Genomic DNA, 25,070 nt, shown 5'->3' on the forward strand with positions numbered 1-25,070 from the left:
TCCATCCAGGCAGAGCTCCCATCTCCATCCCACCCGGAGCTCCCATCTCCATCCCACCAGAGCTCCCATCTCCATCCCACCCGGAGCTCCATGGCTGTGACACTCAGATGCTCCCTCCCGGCGGTTGCAGAGGCGAAGGGGTGCTGGGGCCGGGGCACACGGGAGCTGGGGCCGCTCCATGCCCGCATCCCGCCGGCTCAGGCCCCCAGCGCCGCCCGGAGCCACGGCTTCACCACCACATCGCCCTCGATGTGGTAGCTGAGGCTGCTCCAGGCCAGCAGCGCGGGCGGCAGGCGCAGCGACTGGAACGCCGCTCGCATCTTGTCGGGGCTCAGCACCGTGTCCCACAGGTACACATCGGCCAGCTCGCCCGAGAAGGAGTTGTAGAGATCGAACCCACCTCCGAAGGCGTCCTGCTCCTGCCCCAGCAGCACGGCCGCCTCCGGCCCCACCACGTAGCCCCGCTGCAGCCCCTTGCGTGGCCAAGGCTTCCCGTCCAGCCAGAACTCGGCAATGCCGGTGCCCGATTCCCAGCCGGCGCACACGTGCTCCCAGTCCCCGCGGCTCTCGGGGACGCGGAAGGTGACGAACTTGCCGCCGACATAGAGCCGGTACTCGCCGGGTTTGGGCTTGAAGAGGAGGATCTCGTTGTCCTGCGCCTTGGTGGCGTAGGAGAAGAGGCTGTGGGGCCGCGTGAGGTCGGTGTAGGAGCGCAGGCACACGGTGAAGTTGTGCAGCGGCTGCTCCGGCGTCACCCGCAGCACCACGTAAGCGTCGCTGGGGTCGTTCCGGAACACAAACACCTTTCGGTACAGGTCTGGGGGGGGGGATAAGAAGGGGATGTGGCCCCCGCTGAGCCTTCCTCCACCCGCCCTGGGTCACTGCATCCCTGACATCCCCTCTGCTGGTCCCAGCCTGGCTCCAGCATCCTTCATCCCACCTGGTCCTGGCGGATCCTGTCCCCGGCATCGCCCCTACCTTCCTGTGCCCCGGTGCCCATGAGCCCGGCCAGGATGCCGAGCCAGAGCCGCAGCGGTCCCATGGTCCTGGGTGCTGCGGTTGCGCCGGGAGCCGCCGGCTTTATGGGCTGGAGGGTGGGAGGGGAATTGCGTCCTCCCAATCCAGGCCCATTCCAGGAGGAGCGATTTCACGCCGTCACAAGGCCCTGGGTCACCCGCCTGCACGGGGCAGCCCTGGAGCCGTGCCCCGGGTGGCTTCACCTCCATCCTCCCATCCCATCCCCAGGGACACAGGGATGGAGCTCAAAGCTGGAGCCATCGGCACCAGAGGACCCCCCCCCAGCCCTCCATCCGCTCCTGCTCCCCTTCCATGTGCCTTGTGACCGCACGTGGCTGCTCCTCATGGGCTCCGGCCAGCACCGGGTATAACCTTCATTATGGGCATGGAACTCCGTGATGAGCTTTTCCTGCTCCTTTAGCAGCACACGCCTCCCGCTTCCCGTCCCTCGGCATTCCGGAGGCAAATGTCACCCCTGGTGCCCCCAGCCCCGGCCATTAACTGAGCTTGGCAGCGCCTCCAGCACATGTATATATTGGATGCAATTCCCAGCAGCCGCTCTGGACATGGGGCTCATCCCAACTTGTCAGGAAAGAAGGACCCCCCCCCCCATTGCTTCACATTGAACCCTCCCCATGGGTGCCCCTGAGGCCTTGGGGAGATGCTCAAGGCACCCCAGGGTGATGCCTATGGAGCAAACGGGGGTGTCCAGCCACAAGCAGTGGGGATGGAGACGGGCACCAAGGCTGCAACGTAGCAGCCCCCCGAGGCCTGGGGGAGCGTTGGCTATGGGGCAGAAGCGATGGGGATGCCGTGGGGCGAGGGGCCGGTACCGGGGGCGGTGCGGCAGAGCCGGGCAGCCAGCAGCACCGCGGCGGGCCCCAGGCAGCAGTGCAGCACCCCCAGCGCCTCGCTCAGCCCCAGCGCGTAGTCAAAGTGCTGGAAGGTGCCGCAGGACTGCGGCAGGAGCCGGGCGTGCAGGAGGAGCTCCATGGCCAGCGCCGCGCCGTGCGGCACCCACAGCGCCAGGAACACCCAGCTCGCGGCCACGTCCGGCGCCCAGCGCGCCCGCCACCGCGGCACGGCCAGCGCGGCCACCGGCAGCGCCGCCGGCAGCAGCAGGAACAGGCAGAAGCAGAGGCCGAGGTGCAGCAGGTTCACCGGGGACAGCATGTCCACGCTGCGGCGGAGGCAGCTCGGCTCCGGCGCCGCCGCGGTGCCGCTGGTGAGAGCCGCCGGCGTCGCCAAGAGCAGCGCCAGGGCCCACACGGCCACGGCCAAGCGCCGGCTCCGCGCGTCCCAGCGGCACCAGAAGCTGCCGCAGGAGCCGGAGGCCACCAGCAGCCCCTGGGCGAAGAGGCTCCAGTACCACAGGAGGTACATGAGCCGGCACAGCGCTGTGCCTAGCCGCCAGCCCTGCCCGATGCCCACCGCCACCGCCGGCAGCACCACGGCAAACAGCCCCGAGCCCACGGCCAACTGTGCCACCATTGCCCGGCTCTGCAGCCACTGCGGCCGCTTGGCCAGTGCCACCAGCAGCGCCGTGGTGCCCAGCATGGCCATGGCACTGGTGACAGCCAGGAACGGGGGAGCCACGCGCTGGAAGAAGGGGCAGTACTGGTTATGGCACGGCGCGGCCCCATAGTCCAGAAAGGTCTCGTTGCTGTCGTCGTCGTCATAGAAGGAGAAGTTGCCGATGAGCTCCATGAGGTCCAGGGAATTTCCGCTCTCCAGGACGCTGGGGCTCTGCGGATGAGATGGGATGGATGGATCCCAATGTGCCCCCGCTGGAGCTGGGGGATCCGAGCAGGGACTTATCAGCAAGGGCCACGCTGCAGGGAGCCGGGGAGAGCCCGGCCCTGCTGCTCCTCTCCCGGCATCCAGGAAACTGGGATATGTCCGTGGAGCTGCACACACTCACCACCGGGATGCAGTTGCCCATGGCGGGGGTCCCGGGACAGCTCCGGTTCCAGGGGGTCCGGAGGGGGCTCCGCGGCACCGGCTCCGAGCGCGCTGCCGCCGGCTCCTCCCGCCGCAGGGAGGTGAAGGGCTGCGGCCAGGAGATAAGAGCGGCCGCCCCGGGCGGGCAATTCCCGCTGCCAGGGCCCGGAGGAAGCGGGGGCCCCGCTGCCGGGAAGGCACCGGTGTGGGACGGGGACGCAGGAGCAGGAAACAACCACTTCTTGGCAGAACACCTCCAGCTCATCAGGAACTGTGTGTATGGGACGTGCGGATGCTCCGGCTGCCGGCCCGGAGCGTGCCGGGTGTCAGCGCAGGGAGGTGAGGGCATGGAAATCCACTGCTCTTCCTCAGGATGCCCCAATGGGATCCTATGGGATCACCAGGGGCTCAATCACAGGCTCCCAGGGCTGCACTGGCAGCAGCAAACCTGGCTTGGAGGGAGGCTGGTGGCACTTGGTGAGACCATCCTCACCTATGGTAGGAACCATCCTCATCCATAGTGGGAACATCCTCACTCATGGTGGGAACCATCCTCCTCACCACCCATGGTAGGAACATCCTCATCCATGGTGGGAACCATCCTCACCCATGGTGGGAACCATCCTCCTCACCACCCATGGTAGGAACATCCTCATCCATGGTGGGAACCATCCTCACCCATGGTGGGAACATCCCTGGAGCGTGTTGGAGCTGAGGGGGGTGATTTGGGAGCAGGAAAGGGTCCGATTTGGGGTTAAAGGGGCACGTGGGGCTGGGGCCAGACCCTGCTTTGGGTACTGAGCTCTGTCCCCTCCCCATGGTGTCCCCCCGGGTCCCCCCACGTCGCGCGCAGCCGGAGCAGGACGCAGAGGCAGGTCCGTGTGTGTAATCCAGATATATTTATAGGATTATTTTCCGAGATTAGCACAGGATATTAAAAGGTTATAAAGTCACATCGACGTCCCTCGTCTCCCCTTATGTACATACACGTCGAACACAGCACAACGACACAGCCCGTCCTCTGCCCCGTCCCGCTGCCGCCCCACGGCGTCTCCAGAGCTCCCTACAAATATGGCTTTCGTGTCTATTGAGAGTTCAGTGCCAGTGGGAAGCGGCCGGAGCCGAGCCGGAGCCGCCGCATCCCGGCTGCACCCGAGGGACGAAGTGTCCCACATCCTCCTCCATCCGCCCGCAGCCCCGGCTCCCATGGCCCGGTGGTGGCTCCGGCTGGCCGCGGGGCTGGAAGCCAACGTGTGCGGGCAACAAGGTGGCCCCTGGAGGCGGCTGGTGGCCCTGGGCTGGCCCCGCCACGCGGTGGCAGCGGCAGGGAGGGTGTCCCCTCCCCGCTGTGACACCGGGTGCTGTCACCCCCATACGAGCAGCAAGGTCCTCACCCCTTCCCTGGCCCACGTCTCCTCTTGGGCTTAAGGACAGGGTGGACCAATCCCTCCTGGACAGCCCTGACCCTGTGTCCCACCTACAACCGGACCTACACCCGTCACCCTGATGTGCTCGCAACCAGCACCCGTCGTGACATACCCCCTCTCATGACATGGGGTGTTCACCACCACGCTGAGCCCCACTGCGCCCCCAGGTCCCACCACACCTCACCCTGCCACGAGCCATTCAGCCACTCACAAAGTGGTCTCCCCATCACCTCACGCCACGAGGTGTCCCCATGGCAGCCCCGTGGCCGTGTCCCCACATGGGTGACCTGGTGTGTCCGTCACCCTCACACGTGCCACAGGGCTCCATCACACCCCTCGCTGCTGGTCCCGTCCATCCTCCAAAGCCCTTTGGTTCCTGCTCTCACCACAGCAGGACAATGGGCATCGCCCGGCCCATCCATTGCTGATGGGTCCTGCCTGTGCTGGCTCCATCCTGGACCATGCGACACCTCAAAAAAGACCAAATCCCGACTGGATTGAGCCCTGGAACAGCAGCTACAGCCTCAAAGAGGCACGAACCTCCCTGACCTCAGCTCCCACCTCCCCGCCCCTAGAAGCAGTTACCCCCTTCCCACCCAGAGCCCCAGGTTGGGGCTTTCTTCACATCATCTACAGCACGTAGACTTCAGAGATTAAACTCTACTTGGAATCACATCCTTGTGTTTGTATTTGAAGGAACGTCGTCTGTTGGACAGTGGCTGTTGGAGATCTTCAGCCAAGCCCTGGACCACACGTTCATACGTGCTCGGTGCTCCTGACACCCAACAAAGCCACCGTGAACCTCATCCTGTCCACACACAGGCCACAAACACCATCAACTCCTTCACCCCCTTGAGCTGCCTCCTCTGCTCCGGCCTCCTCTCCCAGCCCTGCTCGCTCCGTGGTGGCTTCCCCATGGGAATCCTCCTCCTGCCATGTGCTCGTGGGGTCTGGATGGGAGTGATGCTCCCCACAGAGCCCTGGTACCCCACAGATCCCCTGCCCCATGGCGGAGGATGGGAGCTCCTCGTCCACCTCCAAGGCGAGGTCACCACCCCACCGAGGGTTCCCAAAGGGTTCTCCTCCTCCAGCCCACCCAAAATCAAAGGGACACCCAACCAAAGGGCAGCTCCTGCAAACCCCTTGTGTCCAGGCCAAAGGATGCTGCGATCCTGGGAAGCTGGAGAGCCTCATCCCAAGGGAGAGGGCCAAGACCTGGCTCCTCGGGGTGTCCTGCAGATGCTGGAGCACATGAGCCCATGATCTGGGGACCAAGAGAAGGGTTGGGAAAGCTTCTTGGATTTGCCTTGGAAGAGACAGCGAAGAGGAAGAAGGAAGTTGGACAACCCCCCCCCAGCCTCCTCAGAGACCCCCCCGAGCTGCCAGGACTCTAAACCGGGTGTTTCATTTGGAGCCAGAAAGGAAACAGCCTTTTCCAAGCTCCCATCCACCCGGGAAGGGGGACAGGGTGGGAAGGGGGATGCTCCAGGAGCGGAGCCCCTTCTCCTCGCCCTTGTGCCACCCTGCTCAGCTCCAGCTCAGCTCCCGCGGTGCCGCTGGCTGCGGCCGCAGGTCCAGCAGCTCAGCATCGATCATCCTCCTGCACTGAACGTCTCAATAGATGGTTGTGAATTGACCTTGGAGTAAGATGGTTCCGAATGGACTTTTGTATAAAGTTGGGGCCCTTTTTCCTCTGGATTCGCCCCCAAAGCTCCTCCCTCCCCCCTCCCGCTGGGGTGGGACCGGGGAGCTGCAATCCCAGCAGCTCCCAGTCTCTCCGGGGGCTCAGCAGATCCCACCCTGGAAGCTCACCCCCCTTCACACACGTTCCACACGAGGACAGCTTCCTCCCAAATGGACACTGTTGGACAAGAACCACCAAGGATAAAATCAGGGCAGGGGCCTGGGGTCCCTCCCGGCGGCGGCGATGCCCCATTCCCATCCCAACACCGCGCAGCAGCCGCGGCCGGGAGGGAACACCGGGATCCCAGCTCTGGATGGGACACACAGGGCGAGCGCTGGTGACATGGGGGCTGCCCCGAGCTCGTGCTGGAGCTGATTTTATCCTTGGATATCTCAAAGTAAACCAAACTGGAACGAAAACAAAGGAAAGAGCTACATCGACCCCAGCCCCGGGTCCCACCCGAGGGCCCAAAGCAAAAGAGCAGCCACGAAACCAAAGCAAAGGTCCGAAGGAGGGAGGGAATCGCTCACTCACGGGGATGGAGGCGCAAAGCAAGCGAGCGGGGCCGGGGCCGCCGCTCCTGGAAACCAGGGGTTGTACAAGTTCAAGCATCAGCGGCGTGGTTCAGGCCGGTGGCTCCTGTGCTCCCTGTCCCGCATCCCTCTGCCCGGGGCTCTGCCCGCGCCGGGCGCCAGGGGAAGTCCAGGGGGTGCAATGGGGGGTCGTGGTCTGGTTTCCGTCGCCATCGGGGTCTGGTGGCTCCATGTCTCGCTCTGTCCCACTCAACCCTAGATGAAATACTCCTTCTTGTCGTCGCCGCCGGCCTGGCCGCCCTCCGCGTTGATGATGGCGGTGTCGGCATCCGGGGCATCATCCGAGCCCTTGGCCTCGTGGGTCAGGTATGTACCTGGGTGGGACAAGGGGTTTGGTGTCACTGGGGGGGGTTCTGCTGTCACCCCGCTCCCACACGAACCAGGGGAGAGGGGCAGAGCCCCAGGGCTGGACAATGGAGGTGACGGGAAAGTCCTTTGGGCTTGGCCTGCAATGGAAAAGTCGGTTTTTCCCTGGGATGAGCCCAGCTGGGGACGGAGCTCGAGGCTTTCGCTGTCATCCCGAGCCAGGAGGTGAAGCTGCCTCCCCTGTGCCTGCGCGTCCGGGCGCACCTCCTGCCCTCCCCGCTCTCTGCTCCCCCCCGATCCCTGTGTTCTCTGAGGAATGCGGAGCGTTCCGGCGAGGGGCCGGGCTCGAGGGCAGGGTGGGGGGCTCTTACTCACACATCACCTCTGCTGGCTTTGGCCGGTGTCTGGATGTGACCGTCTCCCCGTGTCTTATGCACATACCTGCCGGGCGGATGAAAAGTCCAGGGATGGGGACATGGAAGCGGTGGAGGGGAAGGAGGAAGGCGAGGGATGGAGCGGGGGGGCCCGGTGGTGGGTACCGAGCTGGGAAGGAGAGATGGAGGAACAGGGCAGGACCTGGTGTTTCCCAGCTCCAAGGACTCACTGGGCCATCTCCACGCTGGTGCTGGTGCCACCACAGGCACAGGGAGCAGCCCCCAAGCCCGGGAGGGCTCCGGATCATGTTGGTGGGATGAGGAGCTGCCCCTTCACCCCTGCCCCACACCACATGTGGGGCTCAGCTCCGCGCCCCCGGCCCCGCGCGCTCGGTACCTTTGTGTCTGATCAGGTAGTGGCCCAACACGATGAGGAGGCTGAGCAGGAGGAAGACGATGACGGCCACGACGCCGCCGATCACCGCGTGGTACGTGCTGGAGGTCGAGGGCACGGGGCTGGCGTCTGCCCCACGGCAAAGGGAGAGAGAACAGAGAGGAGGAGACGCTGCGGCACCGGCTCAGCGCCCGCAGAGCCCCATCCTGACACACTCCAGGGCAAGGAGGGAGGGTGGGAAGGGAAGGAGGCGGCGGGGAAGCGAGGAGGGGAAAGCAACGCCACTGGTGCCGGCTCTGGATGAGCTGCGATGGGAAACCCCATCCCTTTGCCTGGTGGCAGCATCAGGACCATGCTCTGTGCAGCCCGGGGTACTCCAGCCCCATACTCCAGGTTGGGAGGCTCCCAAAAGGGAGGCTGGGCAGGAAGGTGGCAGCGGGCGGCACACGCTGCACCCCAAGTCCTGCCGCATCTTTTGCATGCTGGGATCCTGTGACAGGGATCAATCCTCCTTCCGCTCCTCTCTCCTTGTGCCCATCAGCTCGGGGAGGGGACAGAGCCCCAGCAGCGATCGGACAGGATGGGGTGGGACAGACAACAGGACACAGGGACAACACTTCACACGGACACAAAGCTCACGGGCAGCCAGGACGAGCCGACGGCTCCTTCTGTGCCCACCATCACCCCGAGGGGCCGGATGGTGGCTGCAGAGCCCACACACACACAGAGCAGCTCCCAGGGGCCTGGGGGGGCACCTGGGGTGTGACTGGGTCACTGTCCTCCTATGGAGCTTCTCCTGCCACGCTGGCGTCCGTAAAGAGAGAGAAAAGGAGCTTACGGTACCTTGGATGGGAGCTGGAGTGGAGAATGAAGCGGTGGCCATGGAAGCATGAGAGATGGGCTGGGAAGGGCCCCGAGTGGAGTGAACGTGTGGGGTGGGGAGCTGGGGAAGATCTGGGGAGGACAAGAACACAGGGACACGAATCAACCCCAGGGGGTGTCAGTGACAGAGCCCAGCGGAGGCTCCCCCCGGCCTCAGGGGCTCCTTCTGGCACCCCTTTCTTGGCCATGGGTCCTGCTCCTCTTCTGCTGCTGTGAGCACCATCCCATCTCCTGCTCTGCCAGCACCCCCTGGTCACTGCCCCATGGGACCCTCTGCCTGGGGCTGCTGTGGTTGGGAAGCGTCACCCAAGGGGGACGCTCCGGTGATGGGAAAAGAGGGAAGATTTGGGAAGAGGAACCAAGCCTCAACGTGGAGCTCCTCTGCTGTGACACCCAGCGGGTGAGGGATGCTGAGTCCTGGCTGCCATGTGCCTGTGGATGGGGTTGAGCCCATGGATGGGTGCTGAGCACCCTCAGGGGCTGCTGCGTGCTCACAACTGGTCCCTGCACAGACTTTGGACCCACGGGGACAGGGGAGACACGGGGGTGACGGAGGAACAGGACAGAGGGACTCTGGTGCCACCGCTGCCATGCGCTGCCTCTGTCCCCAGCCACATTGGAGGGGAGGGATGCTGAGAGCGCCCAACACAGGAGGGGAGGGAATGGGATGGGAAAAGGAAGAGCTGGAGCATGTAGGAGTGCTGGAAGATGGAAAGTCCAAGGCTAGTAGAGAGAGATGGCAAGAGGAGGAGGAGAACCCCAAATCCAAGGCCAAATCCACAGGGAAACAGGCTCCTACCAACACAGGGAAGCTGCTGGGCGAGGGGCTGGTGCCACCAGCAGCTCTGCTCCACGGGCAGCACACGGTGCTCGGACACAGCAGGACACAAGGACACGGTGGCAGAGCACAGCCAGGGCAGGGGGAGGTGGTGTGGGGACAGCGCCGAGCCCCTTCTCATGCGGGAACACAGGATGCAACACGCCAGGAACACGGGATGCAACACGCCAGGAACACGGGATGCAACGCAAGCAGCAGCTCAGGGAACACGGGACAGGGCTGCCGGGGCACCTCGTGCTTTGGAGCTGGCTGGGAATGCTCTTTGGCTCGTGGTGGCATCACGCAGAGGCTCAGGAGCTGCAGCAGCCTTTGCTCTTGTCCCAGAGGCTCCAGCAGAGCCTGGTCTGCAGCAGCTCCCCCAGTGCATCCGCTCCCATTCCCCAGCAGAGGCAGCAGGGACCGAGCTGCGCGCACACACACCCACATCCCTGCATCCATCCATCCATCCCTGCATCCATCCATCCATCCCTGCATCCCGTGGGGGGGACGCGCAGCCGGCCCCGCTTACCGCTGACGTCCAGGTTGTACTTGGCCACGACGCTGCCCATGGAGCTGGTGGCCGTGCAGACGTAGGTGCCGCTGTCGCTCTTGTTGAGGAAGGGGAAGATGAGGACGCTGTCGGAGCTCAGCGGCAGCGGCGCGTCGCTGCCCTCCTTCTCCCACAGGAATTCCTGGGGGCTGCGGGGTGGGATCAGGGTGAGGAACCGGCCCCCGCGCTGGGGCAGAGCAGAGCCCTGGGCTGGGCAGTGGAGGTGGGGGGGGATTTAAACAGGAGGGAAACAGCTCCATGAGGCTCCTTAAGGGGAGACCTTAGAGCAGCTCCAGTGCCTAAAGGGGCTCCAGGAAACCTGGAGAGGGGCTTTGGACAAGGGATGCAGGGACAGGACAAGGGGAATGGCTTTAACCTGCCAGAGGGGAGACTGAGATGAGCTCTGAGGCAGAAGCTCTTCCCTGTGAGGGTGCTGAGGCGCTGGCACAGACTTTTCCCAGAGAAGCTGTGGCTGCCCCATCCCTGGCAGTGTTCAAGGCCAGGTTGGACACAGGGGCTTGGAGCAACCTGCTCTAGTGGAAGGTGTCCCTGCCCGTGGCTTTAGATGAGCTTTAAGCTGCCTTCAATCCAAACCACTCTATGAAACGTCCCACTTGGAGATGAGCCAGGATGGATGCGCTGCTCCAGGGAGCTCTGCCTGGCCCTGAGCCCACCCGGTGTCACCTCCAGCACCCTGCCCAGGGGCTGGGGCTGTGTTTGGGCCCCGGCAGCACGAGAAGGAGCTGGTGGGACCTGGTGGGGCTGAGCAAGGGGCTGGGGGGGGTCCTTACATGGGGTTGCCCTGCCCATCGCACTGCAGCTGCAGCTTCTCGCCCTCCCGCGGGTACTGCGGATGCGGCTCGATCTTTGCTGTTGGCTTGTCTGGGGATGGAGGAGAGGCAGCATTAGGAGCCAGCACCCCAAAACCCTGCCCCACACTGTGCACGGACCCAGCAGCACCCCAAAACTCTGCTCCATGGGCCGCAGGGACCCCCCAGCACCCCAAAACCCTGCTCCATGGGCTGCAGGGACTCCCCAGCACCCCAAAACCCTGCTCCATGGGCTGCAGGGACTCCCCAGCACCCCAAAACCCTGCTCCACACAGTGGAGGGACCCACATGCATGACAACTGCATATCCATGTCCGTGATGGTGCTGAGCTGTGGCGATGCTGAGGCTCCTCCATCTCCCCCACCCCTCTGCAGCCCTGTCCCCTGTCCCCTTCCCCACATGTCTCTGTCCTGCCCCCCCACGTACAGTGAACCTGCAGCTTCTGCGTGGTGGACCTCTCGGAGTTCTGCAGCGACTCGTGGTCCACGGTGCAGGTCACCTCGGCCTCGTTGTCCTCCTTGGTGACCTGGAACTCCACGCGGCTGCTCACGGTGAAGGTCTTGCCATTGGGGTCCTCCACCACCTCGGTGCCCTCGTCTGTGGGGACAGGGGAGGGTCAGAGCTGATGGATCCCCACAATGCTGACCCCATCATTTGTTGGTGCAGGACACCACCGTGGTCCATGTGCAATGCTTGGTGCCCACTGGTGTCCCCAGAGCTTTGGGCACCCACCTTTGAGCTCCTTGTTGCCCTTCCTCCAGCGGAGCTGTGCCGCGGGCTTGCTGCCCGAGGAGCGGCAGGTCAGCCGCGCCACCTTCTCCTCATCGATGGGCTGCTCGTGGCCGAAGATCTGCGGTTTCTGCGGGACTCCTGGGGCAGGAGGAGGCAGGAAACACAACAGAGGTTATAGTTGTGTGTGTGCTGCCACCCAGAGACCGACACAGGAGTCAGTGAACACGGGGAGGGTGAGGGATACGGAGCAGCCGAGAGGAACGGCTGCGTGGGCAGCAGCCTGCAGGTAGGGGATGGGCAGCAAGAGATGCAGGTAGGAGATGGGCAGCAGGAGATGGGCAGCATCCTGCAGGCAAGAGATGCAGGGGACGGGGAACATCCTGCAGGCAGGAGATGCAGGGGACGGGGAGCATCCTGCAGGCAGGAGATGCAGGGGACGGGCAGCATCCTGCAGGCAGGAGATGCAGGGGACGGGCAGCATCCTGCAGGCAGGAGATGCAGGGGACGGGAAGCATCCTGCAGGCAGGAGATGCAGGGGACGGGGAGCATCCTGCAGGCAGGAGATGCAGGGGACGGGGAGCATCCTGCAGGCAGGAGATGCAGGGGATGGCAGTCATCCTGCAGGCAGGAGACGCAGGGGACGGGCAGCAAGAGATGCAGATACAGGATGAGCAGCAGGAGATGCAGGCCGGAGACGCAGGCCATGGGCAGCAGCCTTACCCAGCACGGTGACCAGGGCCTTGGCGGTCCGCACGGGCATGGTGAAGATGGAGCACGTGTATTCCCCCTCGTCCGACAGCACCACGTCGCTGATGCTGATGGTCAGCTCGTTGGGGGTGGATTTCTCCAGCTGGATCCTGTTATCCCGCAGGGCTGGGGCAAAGGGACAAGGGGTGAGTGACAGGTACCACATCCCCCCCCCCACCAGCTCGTGTGGCATCACTGGAGGTGGGAAACAGGGTGAACATCACCCTCAGCACCACCACCACCAGCCCTGGTCCACTTTGCCCCATGGTCCCAGAGCTGGCTCCTCTCCCATCCCAATTGTACCTCGTTTCTCCCCAAAGTAGAGGGTCTGCTGGGCAGGGTTGGACCATTGCAGCGAGGAGTCGTCAGGATCCTCCACTTGGCACTTGAGGACCACGGTACCACCGGCCACCACGGTCTCATCCGACGTCGTGGGCTGGCTCTCTGGACACAGAAGGGATTGGTGAGAGGGGGCCTGGATCCACCGGCATCACCGAGCACCCAAGGGAAAGAAGAGTCCCCAGGCCCCTGGGACACGGAGGGCTCCAGCTGGCTTGGGACAAAGGTGTTTTCCAGCTGATCCCAAGCCCCGGATGGCCCGGCTGGGGCAGGGGATGGGTCACCCTGGTTCAGCTGCTCTGGGTGGCAGCACAGAGGGGACAAAGGGAGCTGGGGACAACAGGGACCTGCTCTCGGGCATGCACCAGCCCATGTTTCCCACTGGGATCTGGCCCCACTTCAGACACAGGAGGCTGGTTGGTGCCCGCCAGGCACGAGCGGATCCAGGCAGGAGCAGGGATACACCAGGAGGCACTCTGGGATGCAGGAAGCTCCGCTCCACCACTCCAGCAAACCAGGGCTCCCACCAGTGCCCCACACCGTGGGATGGATGCTCCATTGGCCAGGAGGAGCATCCACAGTCCACTGAAGTCCATGGGGACACAGTCCTGCTCCCTGTGTCATTCCTAAGGGGATGTTCTGCTGCCCACACTGGGCTGTGCTTCCTCACCTAAGGAATTTCTTCCTTCCTTCAAGCTTCCTCCTTCAGGCTCTGGCAGCCCAAGGGCAGGGAAGAGCAGCCCCAGGATCAGGTATCCCCAAGGACAGCTATTCCGGGACAGGGGATGTGCCAGTGAGCGGAGCTAATGGGACAACAGGGACACGGGCTCCGCTGTGCTCCCTCCTCACCCAGCTCCATCCATGGACAAGGACAGAACACGGACACTGCTGCCCATTGCTCTGCACTCAGGGGCTGGTCAAGGGGCTTCATATCATCTTCTCTCAGCCCAAATCACTCCTGTTGAGGCAGGGACACGGCCTCGGCACCCTGTGGGATGCTGCCCATGCAGCCGGATTTCTCACCCCTGCTTCCCTGCTTCCCTCTGCCACTTATCAGGAGAGGGGGGGAAGCAGCTCCAGCCCCTTTCCCGCTTGGAATGGTGAAGGGAAACACTTTCTTCCACTCCTAATGCAAATTCCCGCAAGGAGTGGGATGGAGTGAAGAGGTTTTGGAGGGGGATGAGCCTGCTGGGGCTTCCCAGGGACATCCAACTCCGGGAAAACCAGGGCTGGGAATGACGTGAATCCCTCCCTGCCCGCTCCCAGCAGCCACGACTTCCAGAGATGCTTCCAACCGGGATTAAAGGCATTCCCAGGGGAAAGGCTCTTCACTTGTGGTGAAGCTCTGCTGCTCGCCCCTACCCGGGGTCGATGTGGGGCCGTGGGGACATGTCTGCACATCTGGGTCCCTGAGCTGGGGCTGTTATCCCGGTTCCACTTGGTTAATGAAGCCTTTGTCCTGCTCCTGCTGCAGTTCTGGGATTAGGCTGCTGCGAGTCGCTGTTGTCCCAACTCCAACTGCTCCAACGTCAGCCGAGGACAGCAAAGCCCTCCCAGAACAGACCCAACCTCTTACCAACACCAGCACCGGCCTCACTCGGGTGTGAGTGTGGGGAGAGGCTCAACAGAGCGAGTGAGACAGAACCATGGAATGGGTTGGGATGAAGGGACCTCAAAGCTCCTCCAGCTCCAACCCCTGCCCCGGGCAGGGACAGCTTCCACTAGAGCAGGTTGCTCCAAGCCCCTGTGTCCAACCTGGCCTTGAACACTGCCAGGGATGGGGCAGCCACAGCTTCTCTGGGCACCCTGTGCCAGCGCCTCAGCACCCTCACAGGGAAGAGCTTCTGCCTCAGAGCTCATCTCAATCTCCCCTCTGGCAGGTTAAAGCCATTCCCCTTGGCCTGTCCCTACAGGCCCTTGTCCAAAGCCCCTCTCCAGCTTTCCTGTAGCCCCTTTAGGCACTGGAGCTGCTCTAAGGTCTCCCCTTCAGGAGCCTTCTCTTCTCCAGGCTGCCCCAGCCCAGCTCTCTCAGCCTGGCTCCAGGGCAGAGCTGCTCCAGCCCTCGCAGCAGCTCCGGGGCCTCCTCTGGACTCAGAACCACCACCCAGCAGCATCCCGGGGCACAAGGATGCTCTGGAAACCCGGCTGCAGCCAACACTTCCAGCTCTTCCTGACAGAAGGGTTAAACCGGCCCTGTGAGCCCAGGACATGTGCTGGGACCATCTGCCCTCTGCCAGGACAGAGCTGCTGCCCCTGATGTCTCAGGGGCCATCCAAGCTCCTACAGAGACACACACACCCTCTGCAGCACCACATCTCCTGGGGCTTTCACATCCCTTCTGCCTTCCAGGAGCCGTTCCATTGCCTGGAGCATCCTCAGGGATGCAGGAAGCAGCAGCACCGCAGCGTATCTGGAAGACGCGGTGCACCCACACCAACCTCAGCAGGGCAAAGTGCTCACCAAGGGCTGCCAAAAGCTGGAGGAGGCACTTCCAGGCAGGATCCACTTGGGCACATCCACCCCAGGCCCCTCAAGAGGGCTGCAAAAGCCTTTCTGTGGGGCAGAAGCAGCAAAGGAGGAAAACCCCCACAGATCAAACCCCTCCAACGCCACTGACCCCCAGCCCAAAGCCCTCTGGTCCCTTTCCTCCTTCTCTTCAGTCTGGGTCCAGCACCATAAAGATCCAGCCTCTCCCTGTTGACAGACATTTTCCAAGGTGAGGGATCTCCTCCGAGCCTGGGTTTGAATCATTCCCTCCACATGAGCTGCACAGCTCCGCTCCCAGCCGCATCCTGCCACATGGAGCAGCCCGGCCAAGGTGGGTTCCAAACCCATCCAAATGGGCTCCGACATCTGCCATGCAAGATGAGCTGCAATTCCACAGTCTGGGATACCCAGAGTGCAACTTCCAGCTCCTCCTCACCAGACTCGCTCCAGATTTTGTTAGAGGGGGAAAACCTGCTCTTGTTTCGGTGCATCTGCTCAATGCTGCTCCATCCTCCTCTTCCCTCCATGGCTGCCTTTGGAATCTCGTCTTAGACAGAGGATTCATCCCTCCGGGATCCACAGGGCACGGAGCCTCCTGCAACACCTCCAGGGCCAGCTCCTCTTCCAGTCCTGGTGGCCACAGGGCTTTAAAGCACTGTCACCAGGGACAAATCCATCCAGTGTCCCCACTTGCATCCGCTGGGACCAAAACCATCTGGACCCTCCACCAACTCCCACAGCAGCCAGGATCTCGGAGCTCTCCTTGCCACAAGGGGAGGGATTGGATCCCAGGGTGACAATGGAATGTCACACGAACACGGATGCTAGAAGTGGAACATAAGGAAGGACGTGGAGCTGCTGGAGCGAGGCCAGAGGAGGCCCCGGAGCTGCTGCGAGGGCTGGAGCAGCTCTGCCATGGAGCCAGGCTGAGAGAGCTGGGCTGGGGCAGCTGGAGAAGAGAAGGCTCCTGAAGGGGAGACCTTAGAGCAGCTCCAGTGCCTAAAGGGGCTCCAGGAAACCTGGGGAGGGGCTTTGGGCAAGGGCCTGTAGGGACAGGACAAGGGGAACGGCTTTAACCTGCCAGAGGGGAGACTGAGATGAGCTCTGAGGCAGAAGCTCTTCCCTGTGAGGGTAGTGGGACAGTGGCACAGGTTGGGGCTGTGCTCACATCAAACACCCGGTTCCCCATCCCCACACACCGAGTTGTGGATCATGTCTCAAGAGCAGACGTGTCCATCAGCATGCTCTGGGCAAGGCCAAAGCACAAGAACCCAGCTCCCCATCACAGCCCTCAGGTTGTGAGAGGTTCTCCCAAATCACACAAGACACTTGGGTCACAGCCTCCACCACCCCATTGCTGCTCCCCAGCAGCTCCAAGGGGCACCAGGACCCTGCCCTGGGTGATTCCAGAGCTGCATCCTCCTTCCAGGGCTCAGGAACAGCATCACCCCGACAGACCCTGCCTGAGGGCATGGCCAAAGCCTGAGCTGCTGGTGACATGGACCAGCATGGCAGCACTTAGCAATCCATCAGCAGCAAAGAGAGGAGGAGAGGAGAGGGGCTGGTTCCAAGTGCTGCTGATGGATCCCAGGATGCTCTGTCCTCATCCTCCTCCTCACACACCCACCCTGTCCCAGCGCCCCGAGGCCGGAGCAGCGCCGGCATTGCTGGGATGGGAGCTGGGGAACCCCCGATGGCAGCGGCAGCAGGAGTTTTGGCAGCAGCACAAGCGCCACCGGCGGCTCCGCTCCGTGTCTGCACATTCACACGGGTCTGGTGGCTCCACAAAGGCACCGTCAGGGAATCCCGGTGCTCCCGAGGCCACCCGCAGCCCTGTGGATGGGAGGATGTGGCCACCACCACCCACAACCCACCAGCCAAAGCCCAAAGCTCCAAGTCCTTGCGCAGGGATGAGGCGGGGGGAAAGCCTCATTCTGGACCAACCATCCCCGCACCGCGACAGCCATCCGAAAAGGGGGCTGATTCCCATGGGAAGGAGCAGGCAGCTCAGGTGGGGCGATGGGCAGGGTTGACTCTCCTCCTGTTTGACAGCAAACAGCTGATAACTCCTCTTTGGAGCGTGTTTCTTCGCTCCCAGCCCAAGGCCAATCTCCAGCACGGCTGTTGCCAAGGGAACCAGCTCTTTGCTTTGACAGTTCTGGTTTAAGGCTCTTCCGCTGCCCAGCGAGGCGTCGCGGGAGCCGCCGCTTCCGATGCCCTGGAACGCCGCTCCGTGCTTCAGAGGCATCCGAACGCTCCCGAGCCCTGCCCAAGGAGTGAACATGAGGCTGTGAAGGGTGTTTGTAACGGGAGCAGGACAGGGGGAAGCCCCGGCAGCTCCCATCCGAGGGGACAGCGCATCCATGGGTACCACACACCGATGCCTCCTCCTGGCTTCCCACAAAGATGGGAAGGAAGAGTCGTTTCAAAGGGTGAGGATACAGGTTCAGCTCTGCTGGTCTTCCAGGTGACTTCCAGTCCTGGGGGTACCCACATCCCAATGGATGCCCAAAGGGAAGCGCTCTCAGTGTTGGCTGGGGCCCACCACGTCATCCCTGTGGTTGCAGGGTCTGTCTTGTTTGAAGATGAGGTCCCCAACACCATAGGGAGAGAAGAACCCAAAACCAGGAACCAAAGCTGGGGAGATGGGAGGCAAACCCCCCTGGAAAGCACCATGATGCCGACCTGTGTCTGTCTGCTCAGGGTGAAGGGGTTTGAAGACACCACCAAGACCATCTCCCCATGGCTTCCACCACATCAGGCTGATGGAGCAGAGTGCAAGCCAATGGCACAGAAAGGAGCACCAGGAGCTGCTGCCCCAGGCACGGACACCACCAAACACATCCCACCTCTGGGAAACAGCTCCTCGTGGGTCCATGGGGTCCCAACCATCCCTGTCTTCTGGTACCACCAGCCCTGTGTGAGGAAGGGAACCCAGCTCCTGCACAGCATCTCCTGGCCCAGGAAGCCTGCAGCCACTCAGCCCAGCATCCTGGAATGGTTTAGGCTGGAAGGGACCATAAAGCTCATCCAGTTCCAACTCCCTGCCATGGGCAGGGACACCTTCCACTAGAGCAGGTTGCTCCAAGCCCCTGTGTCCAACCTGGCCTTGAACCCTGCCAGGGATGGGGCAGCCACCAGGACAACCTGTTCCTGTTTTTCCCTGGAAACGACGGCCTGGAAGCAGCCACAAAAGCTTTGGTCTGAAGAAGATAACACTCCACATGGGGCTCACCAATAAATCCACTGCCTGAAGCATTTAAGGTGAGGAAGAGGAGGTGGAGCCTGGCCTGGAGCATCACCTGAGGAAGAGGCAGGTCCCTGCAGCACCAAGGGGTGGATCTCACAGCTCTGCTGCTCTCCAGCCACAGGGTCACCAGGAAAGATGCCACCATCCATGTCCACAGCCAATGCCACCACAGTCCTTGGGCAGTGGGAGCCCTCAGCATCACACCGGAGGCAGAGCGTGATGCCAGGCAAGTGACTGGAATGGTTAAACACATTCCTGCCCATCCCTCAGTGCGGATCTCCACTTCCCTGCATCCAAACTGCTTGCTTGAGGCAGCCCCGCCTGGGTTTAGCACTCCCAGCATCCCAAACACAACAGAGCATCACCGCATCCGAGCCCAGCCTGGCTCCAACCCATCCCCCTGCCTCGGGGGGGACCACACAGCCCGGAGGGGACGTGGGAGCTCTTTCAAAGCAGGATGGAGAGTCCCATAGCACAGGATCACGGAATGGTTTGAGTTGGAAGGGACCTTAAAGCTCCTCCAGTTCCAACGGGGTTGAGACCCACTATTCCAGGCTGGATATTCCCAACCTGCCCTGGCAGGCGGATGGAGGCACTGGGGCAGGAGGTGATTTGCACCCCCCCGTCGCTGCGTGATGAAGGGGAGGTGGAGGTGATGCTGCCGCATCGCTCCACGGCTGCGGGGCCCTGGCCAAGAGCAGAGGGGAGAGAACTGGACCAGATGGTTCAAGCTGAGCTGACCCAGTAATTCAGAGGAGGAGGATCTGATGCATCTGACTCCGGGGCTGTGACAGCGCTGGCATCGCCCCCGAGGCCCCACGGAGGAGGCAGCTCAATCTGCGCTGGCACAGTGGCCGGTGGCCAGGCTGGGGCTGGGGAAGGAGCCCGCAGAGGGGCTCGGATGGAGGCTGGACACTGGTGGTACCACACCAGACACCGGCACCGGGAGCAGCCCACGCTCTGCCACAGCTCCAACAGCCACACGGAGCCAGGGGGACAAGCCCAGCTCCGAGACCACCACCCCAAAGGCACCTGCATCCTGCTCCTCCTCACCTGGGTGGCACCAGGGAGTGGGGTAAAACCAGGCTAAACCTGGCCTGGTGAAACCAGGCGATAACGTTGGTGTGAGCACCAGGGTGAGTACCCAGATGCAGACGCCTCCAGCTACTCCGGCAATCCCAACACCTCTGGTGAGGCGAGAATTCCAGGCAGAGGGAGAAGAGGCAGCATCCAGCACGCAAGAGACCTCCCAGGCAGGGAATCCTGGGCGCTTCCCTCCATCTCCATCCAGAGAAGGATGGTGCCCGCACTTGGAGGTGCTTGCCTGGTGCTTCAGGTCTGTTGGGGATTCCTCCTCCTCCAACCAGGAAGCACCCAGCAAACCCCCCCTGTTCTCAGCAGCCAAATGCCAAACCCATGCTCAGGACAGCGGCAGAATTCCTGTCCCCCGGCAGCGGTGCAAGCACATCCCTCACTGTCTGGGTATGCAGCGGGATGACCACTTGATCCCATGTATTGTCTCCAAATCTGACGTTCCCTGTTGAGCCTAATGCGTTGTGCCAGTGGCTCCCGCGCTGCCCAGGCTGGATGCTCTGCTCCGGTCTGACATCCCCATCCTCGGATCATCCCTCGCTTCCCGCGGGCAGCTGACCCGTCACCCAGGATCAGGCCATGGAGCGAAGCCTGCAACTCATCGGGGTGTCCCTGCTCCCTCTGCTCCAGGGCCGAGGGTGTGTGTTGGAACTGAAGGGATGTGCAGCGTACGGAGAGCGCTGGTGCCACGTGGAACGGGGCAGTTGCACACGATGGGTGGGTACAAGCACTGCCACGAGCAGCAAGCAAAGGGTTACGGTGCTTCAGACAACTACGGGCTCCCACCACCCACCTCTGCACATCAGGGCTCGTCCCACCATGGGCTGGAGGTCACAGACTCGCACAGGACCAGAGCTGACGTCTCCTCAAAGTTTCAGGGCTATGGGACCATCATCTGCTCTAATGCCAGAGATGGGGGATCCCTGTGAGAACCCAAACCTCTCCCTGTGCTCCTACCACTGTTCTCACACAGGGCAGAGGATTCCTTACTGGAAGGACACCAGGATAGAGAAAGCTCCTCCTGCATGCTCCAGCCAAGCACCTCCACCAGCTTCAGAGAGATGAAGCCACCTTCCAGGATGAGGCCAGCCTGAACCTGCCTCCCTGCAAGCACCAAGGAGCTCATCTCGCCTGGTTCCATCTCACGATGGTCTCCAGAGCATCCTCAGCCAACGGGGACATGTGGGCACAAGCCACCCAACCAGCCAAAGCATCTACAGACAGACAGAGCTGCCCCATCTACACCCCACGAGGTGGCCCCAGCTCCAAGACCTTCAACATTGAGGCTTTTCCCAGCAGGAGGAACACAAGTGATGAGCGGAGCAGCTCTGGTACAGTGAGACCTGCGCTCAGCTCCCCACGGCGCTGCTCATCGCCCACAGCGGGGTGAGGCTGCTGCCCAGCACAGGGACAAACAGCCCTGAGAAGCTGGGTTTTGGCACGTGGTGGCTTCCCATGGGACAACAGTCGGGCACTGTTCAAACAAAGGGGTTACACAACTCCGGAGTGGAATAACTCCATGGGGGGAATAATCCTTGGAGCGAGAACAACCACGCACCCACCCGAACACTGAGAAATCTGCCGACAGCAGCACAACCCCTGCCAAGCACAGACACAGCCCTGGGGGAAGCACCAGCTTCCAGCACCCGGGAGGCTCCCAGGAGCTCCGCTGGGCTCTGCCGTGGTGGTAGCTCTGGAATCCCGAGCACTGGAGGAGTGTTCTTCAAGGAGAGGAGATGGTTTCTCCATCCCTGCTTTGGGAAGGGTGCTGCGGAGCAGCTGTCCCCAGCTGGAATGCCATGCTGAGGGGCACTGATCACCGAGACACGCCAGCAGCTTCTCAAGCATCTTCCATCCATCCATCCATCTCCTCTGCTTCCAAAGGCTTTGTAGGGTCCGTTTGTGATGGACACGGAGAGCCAGGCAGCTCATGGCCAGGGCTGGGCCCCAGCAGCAGGAAGAAATCCTGCAGTGTCATCATCCAGGCTGTGTCCTGCCCCAGGACCACACGGCTCCAGGTCACGGCCACCCCTCCTGTGGCAGCACCCTGGGGACCCCCGTGCTGAGCATCCCCATGGCGATGTCCCCGCACCGTGGGGCTGGGCAGCACCCACACACACCATGACTCTTTTGGGCTCCTGTGGGAGGTTACGTGGCCAGAACCAGAATAAATCCTGGGATTCGTGGATGGGAACACAGCCACCAAGCAGCACCAGCCCCCAGAGCAGCTCTGGCCGTGACAGCCACCTCCTCCAGCACAGCGATGGGGCTCAGACCCCTCATCCACCGCAGCACGCTCCATCCACCCCAGCAGCCCTGGGAACCCCATTCCCAAGCTGGAATTGCCTCCCTGCTCCCAGCAAGCCACAGGCAGGGGCTCAGACAGTGGTTGGAGCCTTTCCCACTGCAACACCCCCCCCACCAAAACACAGACACTGCTGCCGCTCCCCGCGACCTGCTCCTCATCCAAACACATTCCCGGCAATTGGATCATGGACAACGCAGCCGGAATCACGGCTCTGGAGCTCACGGTGATGGAGAACCGGGTGCTGCCATTGCCAAGCTCTCCCCAAAATGACATTCGCCGTTACCGGCTGCCTCGCCCGCGGTGCCGTACGGCGGGTAAACACCCTTTGTCTCCAACGAGCCCTGTGCGTGGAATCAACCGGATCGATGCCGGGATGGATGCACCGGGCATCCCGGCGGGATGGAGAGCGAACACCCGGGGATGGGGGGCTCTCACCGGGCTGTACCAAGGGGACACCAGTGCCCCGGGGATCGGCTCCCCCCGCCCCGCGGGAGGTGACCGGCGCCCCCCGGGGCTCCATCCCGCGCCCCCCGCGCTGCCCGTCCCCGCCATCCCGGGGGGATACAACCGGACCCCACCGGGGCATCTCCACCCGCCGCCGCCGCCCCCCCCGCGGCTCCACCCGCCGCCGCCGCCCGCCGGGGCCTGTCTGGAACCTTCCGCCGCCCCGGCCCCGCCCCGGGCGGTGCGCGGGGATGGGGGGACCCGGCGGGGCAGCACCGGCGCCGCCGTGACCTTGAGCCCCACCGGCAGCCCCCCACCTCCCGCCGGGAGCGGGGCGGGGCGGGCGTCACCTGCCGGGTCCCGCCGCGCCTTGACCCACATAACGGCGCCGCCGCCCGCAACCTGTCGCTCGGTGCGGCGGGAGGGGTGAGGGATGGCGGGGGAGCGACGGAGGGGGGGGGGGTGTCTCGCCGATCCCCGGTACCGGCACTCACCGTCGCGGGAGAGGTTTCCCCGGGCGGCACCGCAGCAGGCGAGGAGCAGCAGGAGGCCGAGGGGCAGCATCGTGGCGGCGGTGCCCGCGGCGAGCCGAGCCGCAGCGTGGAGCCTCCGGTCGCACCGAGCGCGGCGCCGGTGTCGGGGCTGGGGCCGGCGGTGCGGCAGCGGCGCGGGTTAAATAGAGCGCGAGGAACAGACCATTCGTGCCGGGGGGGGGTGTGTGTGGAACGGACGGAGGGGGGGGGGGGGAGCGGTGATGGGGGGGGCAACCGCGCTGGTGCCGCCCCCCTCGGCCCCCGTGTAAACATGCCCGCTCTGGCCGCCGCCCCCCCCGCACCCCGGGGCGCGGTGGTGCGCTCCACATGCGCGGCTCCCCGCGGGAGGCAGGTGCGCGCGGGGCGGCGGCGGTGCCGGTGTTCCCGGTGGCGATCCCGATGATCCCAGTGGTGATCCCGGTAGTCCCGGGGCTTCCGGTGGTCCCGGTGATAACGATGGTCCTCGTGGTCCTGGTGGACCCCGTCCCCCCCCCCCCGCCCCGGGCTGTGGAGCCCTGGTCCAAGTGGAATCGAGATTTGTCGGGATGTCGTCCCCGCTCCCGATCGGGGGCTAAGGGGGAGCCGGTCCCCCTCCCCGTGTGCTGGGAGCACCCGCAGAGCGTGAGAGGGTCATGGAGGGGATCCTGCCCCTCTGCTGCGCTCTGTGAGACCCCCCCCGCATCCTGCATCCAGCTCGGGGGCAACAGCACAAGAGGGACGTGGAGCTGCTGGAGGCCCCGGAGCCGCTGCGAGGGCTGGAGCAGCTCTGCCATGGAGCCAGGCTGAGAGAGCTGGGCTGGGGCAGCCTGGAGAAGAGAAGGCTCCTGAAGGGGACACCTTAGAGCAGCTCCAGTGCCTAAAGGGGCTCCAGGAAACCTGGAGAGGGGCTTTGGACAAGGGATGGAGGGACAGGACAAGGGGAATGGCTTTAACCTGCCAGAGGGGAGATTGAGATGAGCTCTGAGGCAGAAGTTCTTCCCTGTGAGGGTGCTGAGGCGCTGGCACAGGGTGCCCAGAGAAGCTGTGGCTGCCCCATCCCTGGCAGTGTTCAAGGCCAGGTTGGACACAGGGGCTTGGAGCAACCTGCTCTAGTGGAAGGTGTCCCTGCCCGGGGCAGGGGTTTGGAACTGGAGGAGCTTTAAGGTCCCTTCCAACACAAACAGGTCTGATTCTATGGTTGTGCAACCCGCTTGCCTCGGGCTGGCTCTGGTCCCTGGGCTTGAGGAATTCCAGCCCTGCAGCAGCCCGTGTGTGATCCTCGCTCAGACTCGCAGCTCAGTCACATTTGGGGTGAAATCTGTTGCAGTCCTTGGCTGCCAATCCCTAAAAGCCACCGTCCAGCCCTTGCTCTCCCATGGCATCTCCCAGGAAACTCCTTTATCTGCTATCACGCATGCATTGGATTATAACACCCGAGAGCTCTCTCCTGCCAGCCCTAGAGGGGGAATTAACCCCTTTTGCTTCAGGAGGTCTGAACAAGCACATTTCACACATCAGCATAAACTCCTCCTCACGTGCTGCGGTGCTGAGCCTGCACCCCGGTCCCCTCCTGCACCAAGCTGTGTGAGAGGGATGTCTCCATTAGTCATCCTCTCCGTGGGAAGGGGATGTGGGAGGAACAGCTTTCTGCTGGTCACATCGGATCGCTGCTCCTTGGTTTCCAGCCTGGATGTGGCCCTAAAGGGGATGCTGCTCGTGGTGTGGCCTCATCCTGCTGCCCTCAGAGGAGCTGGAGGTGCCTCTGGTGCTGGGGGTACAGAGCCATGGCCCGTGGGGCAGATGTGGGCACAATGTGGGCTGAGTGGGGCCACGGGAGGCTCCGGTGGGAGGGTGGGATGGAGCAGGGAGGCTGCAGAGGCTCCTGTGGGCAGCCAGATCTCACTCACCTCCCACTGACATCAGCTCAGGAGCTGCCAGCCCTGATCATGCGGGAAACCCTTCCAGCCCCATGTCCAAACAGTGATGCTGCAGAAGCAGAATAAACCCCACCGGGACCAGCGGGAGTGTGGAGCTAAACCATGTTCCGTGGTCCCCAGCAATGCCGGTTCTAACCTGGGAGCAGCAGAGGACACAGGAGTGGGGAGCGAAGACAAAGCCCAGTGTTGTGTCTGGACCTGACACTTACTCAGGGCAAAGTCTTGGAACAAGCTGTGCTTTTGGGTGGTTGATGGTTGTAGCTCAACCTGTGTTGGGTTATGTTCCAACCAAACCCCAAGCAGAAGGTGCGTGATGCCCCGCGCAGGTGATGATGAGAGGGCTGGTGATCTGCTGAGCCAGAACTAAAGAGATGCTTTAATAAGGCTGGAGCTAAATAAATGCTTTA

The 25,070-nt window shown here is 63.1% G+C and overlaps 2 protein-coding genes across 8 annotated transcripts; both read right to left on the bottom strand.

Moving 5' to 3' along the window:
• LOC115602650 (cell adhesion molecule 3-like) lies at positions 1–23,025 on the bottom strand. Of its 7 annotated transcripts, none has more exons than XM_030473981.1 (11): positions 22,709–23,025; positions 12,598–12,738; positions 12,268–12,420; positions 11,548–11,685; positions 11,242–11,412; positions 10,777–10,867; positions 9,965–10,134; positions 8,580–8,690; positions 7,740–7,865; positions 7,344–7,409; positions 3,835–6,976 (listed from the first exon to the last, which is right to left on the bottom strand). In XM_030473981.1, the coding sequence occupies exons 1-11, from the start codon at positions 22,776–22,778 to the stop codon at positions 6,858–6,860; spliced, it is 1,356 nt and encodes a 451-aa protein (XP_030329841.1). In that variant the 5' UTR covers positions 22,779–23,025; the 3' UTR covers positions 3,835–6,857. The 7 variants fall into 7 exon arrangements, with proteins under 7 accessions (XP_030329846.1, XP_030329847.1, XP_030329841.1 ...); XM_030473984.1 differs by having other exon boundaries at positions 6,879–6,976; positions 7,351–7,409; XM_030473983.1 differs by lacking the exon at positions 8,580–8,690.
• Positions 1,492–2,733, bottom strand: ACKR1 (atypical chemokine receptor 1 (Duffy blood group)). The gene has a single exon (XM_030474025.1). The coding sequence runs from the start codon at positions 2,722–2,724 to the stop codon at positions 1,804–1,806; it is 921 nt and encodes a 306-aa protein (XP_030329885.1). The 5' UTR covers positions 2,725–2,733; the 3' UTR covers positions 1,492–1,803.
• Positions 23,026–25,070: the final 2,045 nt, after the last annotated feature.

This window comes from Strigops habroptila, chromosome 22 (assembly GCF_004027225.2).
Source record: "Strigops habroptila isolate Jane chromosome 22, bStrHab1.2.pri, whole genome shotgun sequence".
Taxonomy (NCBI): domain Eukaryota; kingdom Metazoa; phylum Chordata; class Aves; order Psittaciformes; family Psittacidae; genus Strigops; species Strigops habroptila.

What these genes read in the sequence shown, in the direction of transcription:
- ACKR1 (XM_030474025.1), bottom strand. Translation starts at nt 2,724, where the DNA reads ATGGAGCTCATCGGCAACTTCTCCTTCTATGACGACGACGACAGCAAC.
- LOC115602650 (XM_030473987.1), bottom strand. Translation starts at nt 22,778, where the DNA reads ATGCTGCCCCTCGGCCTCCTGCTGCTCCTCGCCTGCTGCGGTGCCGCC. An exon ending in GGCCCTGGTCACCGTGCTGG is followed by an intron (nt 11,686 to 12,267) that starts GTAAGGCTGCTG and finishes CTCCTGCCCCAG; the next exon opens with GAGTCCCGCAGAAACCGCAG. An exon ending in GCAGAAGCTGCAGGTTCACT is followed by an intron (nt 10,868 to 11,241) that starts GTACGTGGGGGG and finishes CTCCATCCCCAG; the next exon opens with ACAAGCCAACAGCAAAGATC.